This window comes from Wyeomyia smithii, chromosome 1 (genome assembly GCF_029784165.1).
Source record: "Wyeomyia smithii strain HCP4-BCI-WySm-NY-G18 chromosome 1, ASM2978416v1, whole genome shotgun sequence".
Classification (NCBI taxonomy): domain Eukaryota; kingdom Metazoa; phylum Arthropoda; class Insecta; order Diptera; family Culicidae; genus Wyeomyia; species Wyeomyia smithii.
The window spans coordinates 11970079-11975333 of NC_073694.1; the positions used below are offsets into that span (position 1 = coordinate 11970079).

Below are 5255 nucleotides of genomic sequence, written 5' to 3' on the forward strand. Positions count from 1 at the left end.
TGTCGATACCAATACAGGCGCGCACGCAGCAACCTCGCGAGCGCACGCACACCGTCATGCGTCGGACGAGTGTGTTCTGTTGCTGGCCGGGTTGCGGGTTTTTCTGGTCCCATGAATAGTCTATATATTCAGTATAAAAACAGAAAATAAAGCGAAATCAAGTAAGGGATCATTCAAATAATACATAACGCTCTAGGGGGCGGGGGGGTATTCAGCGGAGCGTTATATTGCATGTGGCAAACATGTAAAATTGCGTTACATGGGGGTGGGTGGGTATTGAAAATTGCCAAATTCCGCGTTATGTAATATTTGAATGGTTCCTAACGGAAGATTTGTTTTAGACTGTCCAAATCGTACTTCAAATAAGTATCACGATTTACGTTATCAGATAGCTGGATTATACTGGTCAAAGAAAAAAATGCAGTTCTATTGCTCTTTAACCATTCCTGTGAATTTTGGAGCCGCTAGTATATGCATTGTTTACGAGAAAACTCATTAAAGACTCTGGAAAAGTTATCTGTTCTAGGGTCACCAAACTTCACAGGAATGGTTAGAAAGCTATAATCTTTCTTTTTTCAGTTTGAGTTCTAGGGCCAAATTTGTGTTTATCAACGTTATTGGAGGCGCGAAATTAAACAAGCTGGCATTATACTCACGGATAAGCAGCAAACTGATTTGCATATAGACCATCGCACGGTGACGTCACGCATCTGAGTTTGACAGATACTACTAACTGGTAACAATTAAAGCAGATCATTTCAAATGTGACCGAAATGTCCTATAAATGTGGTGCGTACACTAAGAACAATTTAAAATTGACTCCACCAAAAAGGAGTACAAAGTCCAATATCCAACCAAAGCTACCACTAACTGTCGTCAAAGTGAGGTTAAAAAGATTCGGTAAGATGATCTATTGTATAATCAAAGTTCCGGTCCATCGGCAAAAAAAAATCCTTTGTAGATTCGCAGTTTTAGCATGCATGGCAACGCTGCGGTAGTCAGACACACACACCGCTGCATCGTTCGAGGAATGGCGGGTTAAGCGACAATCGATGAAGAAAGACAACAGCGTAAAAGCATTGCTTGGAAAATCGATCAACGAAATGTCATCACTCGCTATGCTCGCTATAGTGTACGAATAGGGTGACCAATCAGACGAAGCAATAGACTGTTTACTTACGAATGTGTTAGTGCCATTAGTTGGGGAAAATATTTATAACTAGTTGTTTTGTTTGCAATGCTATGTTTTCAGCAGCTGGACAAAAATTCAGTTGAACACTCAATATATGTTTTAAACTTGTTTCTGAATAAATTTTCTCATTCGTGATCAGAATTCGGAAGAAGGCGCAAAATATAATCGACCAAAAATGGTGAAAAAGTGATAAAAGTCGAAGCAACGAGATGCGATGATTTACAGGTTCGAAAAAAACAAAAGCAATTTAACACGGGTTTACACGTTTACTAGTGTGCGTAGGTGAAAAGTCACTTATCTCTATAGATGTTATTGTTTTGTGATTCTTATCACTTATCTGAAGTTAAAATGATCTTTATCGATTTTACTTTTTAATCTTCACTGGAAGAGCGATTCAATTCGTTTTGTGATATTTTTTATTCGTTATGGGCTATCGTTAAACCATATGAAATATCATCCGTTTATGGTTATTGATTATGCGGGCATTTTTAAGTTTTTAGTAATAAGTTTCAATAAATAAAGTTAAGTCGGAAAGGAAATAAGGAAAGAAAAAAAATGGTGTTATGAGTTCTTTCAGAACTTCAGTCATTTTTGAAGGCCAGAAATTGGAACTGACAAAATAAGTCGATCAAAGCAAATAGAACCTTCGCTCGAATCTATCTATATAAAAATGAAAGTATATTTGAATGTATGTTCCATCATCACTCCGACGCTTCGTATCAATTGTCAGAACTTCTGAAACCTCTGAAACGTTTTCTTTAACAACATATTAAATAGTATTGAATCTATCTGATTGATGTCTGCGTTAGAGAAGACAATCACAAAAAAATAGTTCGTCTCGCGTTGGAAATCCCTCGGAAGAACTGCTTTCGAGGTAAAACGCGTTTTTCTTTTCGAACATCTTTCAACAAAGTTCGGTCATATTGCAACAAATTTAATATTAATATCAAAAATAGGTTCATACACGTCCCTGTTTCTTACACCTAGAAATAACACTGTACAGTCCGTATCACCTGGCCCTTGCAGCCTCCGTAGCCGCTTCTACGCTATCTTCCACGGCCAGTCGGAGCTTATCAGCTTCGGCTAGCAGTTCTGCGTACGAAAGCGCCTGCACTCCGTTGACCAGCATCTTGTTTCGCAGATTAACATCGTTGGACAGTAGCAGCAGCTCTGTGGTCGGATTGCTGCTGACAATTGCCTCCCGAACCTGCAGGCAGCAGTTAACAATATTATCGTCCGGATTGGTAATCTCGATCAACGGTTGATTGGCCTCGAGCGTCGATTGACCCTTGACGCGTGGATCTCGCTTCCGGAGACGTTCGTTCAGGAAGCGTATCGAGTGACTAGCGGCAAGGCCTAACGACTTACCCTGCTCTCGGTGCTTGATTCGATCAAGCTCTTGTAAAACTATGTACGGAACTACTAAAATTGGTTGACCGGCGGCTGCTGGAAACGTGGACAGCATCTCCTCGAGCCCCTTCAGGTGTGATAAAAAGATATTGGTATCGAGCACTACGAAGAAAAACCGCTGGAAGTTGATGCCGTCGAACAGAGGCATCTGAAACCGGGGAATGCTTGCTTCGGTCTCCGGTGGCGGTAACAGCTTTTGTGCTTGTCGAAGAGCCACAATTTCACGAATTGCTAGCTCTTCTGGAATATCCTCCCAGTCCATGGTTTCGGCCACCAGGGAGGGCAGTTCAGAAAGACCGCTCAAATCGGTCATTTCGGTATCCTCATCCGGCAGCAGACCGATTCCTTCGGCCAGCTGTGCCCTGATTAGGGATAGACGCTCATTTGCTGGTGATTTGAGGGTTGGCAAGGATTGGTCGATTTTCGGCGTGGAAGCCAACAGTGGTGGGCACGTGGGAATGTTCGGTGACAGAGCTGCGCGCGTTGGCAAACTCACTTGTACCTCAGGAGGTTCTTCGTGATGTGTTTCTAGTGGTGAGTCAGTCTTTTGTGTTGAGACGGGAACTTGGATTCTCTCATTTTGTTGCAATTTTGGAGGATCTTGAAGCGAAGGTTTTTTTGGAATTTTGAACGGCTTCAACAGGGTCACTGGTTTTTGCACAACGTTGACAGCTTCATTTGATTTTCTCTTTAAACTTTCGGTTTTTTCTTGTTTAGCGACCTTCGTTGGTGACTGCTTGAGGACGACTTTGCTGTTTTTGGGTGCAATTTTAAAGTTTGCTTTTGAATCCGATGGGGTGACTGATTCTTCCGATTTATTTTTAATCTCATTTTTGCTTGAGGTAACTTTCTTCGTAGGAGGTGTCTTTTGAGGACTTTTCTTATTCTGAAAATAGAAAATCGTTTAAAAATTGTTTATACCATAGTAAGAAATATAAAGCTTACCTTTAGCTCGGCTACACAGCTATTTTTGATAGTTTCGAGTTTCCGCTCTAATTCTAATTGTTTCTGCAATGTTTCCATTCTACTTTTGGCCAAGTTCTTCTTCTTAAACTGCGTATCGTTCTTCAGTTGAACTACCTTTTCGGTAGATTTCTTTGGTACTACTTTCGCGCCCAATTTCGGACGGATGATTTGTTCTTCCGCTTCACGCACTGCCGGATGATCCCAAGTGCTTTCTCTTGTTTCTGAGTTGAAATAATAGAATAGACCTGTACGTTTTTTAGACGCAATCTTGGACCAGTGCGGTGGCAGTGGGTTTCCGTTAGTACTCCCGGATGTAGCGGGTGGTGAAGCTGCAGCCGACGTCGATGACGACGGTCGAGCTTCGGTGGAATCTTTCGGCAACATGACTTTTTTTGTTTTTGATGATCTCTCGTTGGACATGTTTAACTACCTTACTATAGTTTTTCGGCTTTTTTCAAGCAATTTATCTTGTTTTTGATATAATTAATCATTGCGCGACGAAGAAAAACAAAAACAATCTTGACATCATAACAGGACAGTGATCGAAACGTTAAATCTTCGTCAAATTTCAGATATGAAACACGTGAAACAGCATTGAAGAGTTGCTAGACGACATTTGCTACCGCGCTTCCTCAATTAGAGCCGTTAAAATAGAAGAGACCGGTTAACTTGAAGACGAAACTTATCATTCGAGGCATATTTATAGGATTCGAAGACTGACAACATAACGAGCACTAAAAATAAAAGAAATCGCCTAACTAGTTTTGGCCAGTTAGAACCTAAGTAAAACTCATAATGCTAGATTAAATAAAAAAGATTAATTTTACAAAAACAAGAAAGACACTCCTTTACACAGTCGTTGAGCCATTTATCCTTTAGTTATTGATCATCATAACTACATATAATACCACACGAACGTAAAACAGATCATAGCATTAACTGCTTACCAATTCATTCTTTTATCAAAGGTTGCACTACCTTATTTAGAATTTCAAAAATATTACACGTTAGAAGTATAAACTCGTCAATTTTTATTCAATATAAAAAAACCAAGCATTTAACATTGAGCTGCTTGTTAATAAAAAATAACAAAATTCTAAACTGAAGATGATTACACACCTTCACTGCTCCAGCAATGCCTTCCTGTACCAAACCCGATTTTGGGCGTTCCGCTGCACGAACTCCTGTTCGATCTGTCGGAACAGCTTCACCGGATCGATGATGGCTCTCGCTTCCTCCAGCTGTTTCTTTCTGCGAACGAACATCGCGGTGATCTCGGTTAGCACAATGTAGGTACACGGTTTCTCCATGATAATATCCAGAAACGGATCCCGTTGGTAGTTGATGGCGTGGGCTGGAAACCAGCGCCAAAATCCTCCGACTGTTGGCATCATAGCGGTTTTGTGGCCTGATTACTTATGGTTAATGTAGCGACAAATTTTTATGCAGACTGTTCGCACGTGTCAAGCTAGAAACAATAGGAATTGTTTATCAAAGAAATGGGGTATTCTAAGTATCGCTTTGCATCTCCACGATAGAGATGCGTGCAACGCATAATCTTTTTGAGCCTGAATTAGGTGAAATTTAATCCAGGCTACCGGTTTTCGGTAAAAAAATCGGAAAGTGTGAGTGCATTCGTATTTATTGTGACGTGACGAAAAAGGAATGCATCAAAACTTATTAATGG

General features: G+C 40.6%; 1 protein-coding gene across 1 annotated transcript; it reads right to left on the reverse strand.

Annotated features, from left to right (window-relative positions):
* Nucleotides 1-1560: 1560 nt before the first annotated feature.
* On the reverse strand, nucleotides 1561-4101 carry LOC129717477 (transcriptional protein SWT1). Its single transcript, XM_055667386.1, has 2 exons — nucleotides 3548-4101; nucleotides 1561-3488 (listed from the first exon to the last, which is right to left on the reverse strand). Exons 1-2 carry the CDS (start codon nucleotides 3986-3988, stop codon nucleotides 2202-2204), a joined length of 1728 nt encoding a protein of 575 aa, XP_055523361.1. The 5' UTR covers nucleotides 3989-4101; the 3' UTR covers nucleotides 1561-2201.
* Nucleotides 4102-5255: the final 1154 nt, after the last annotated feature.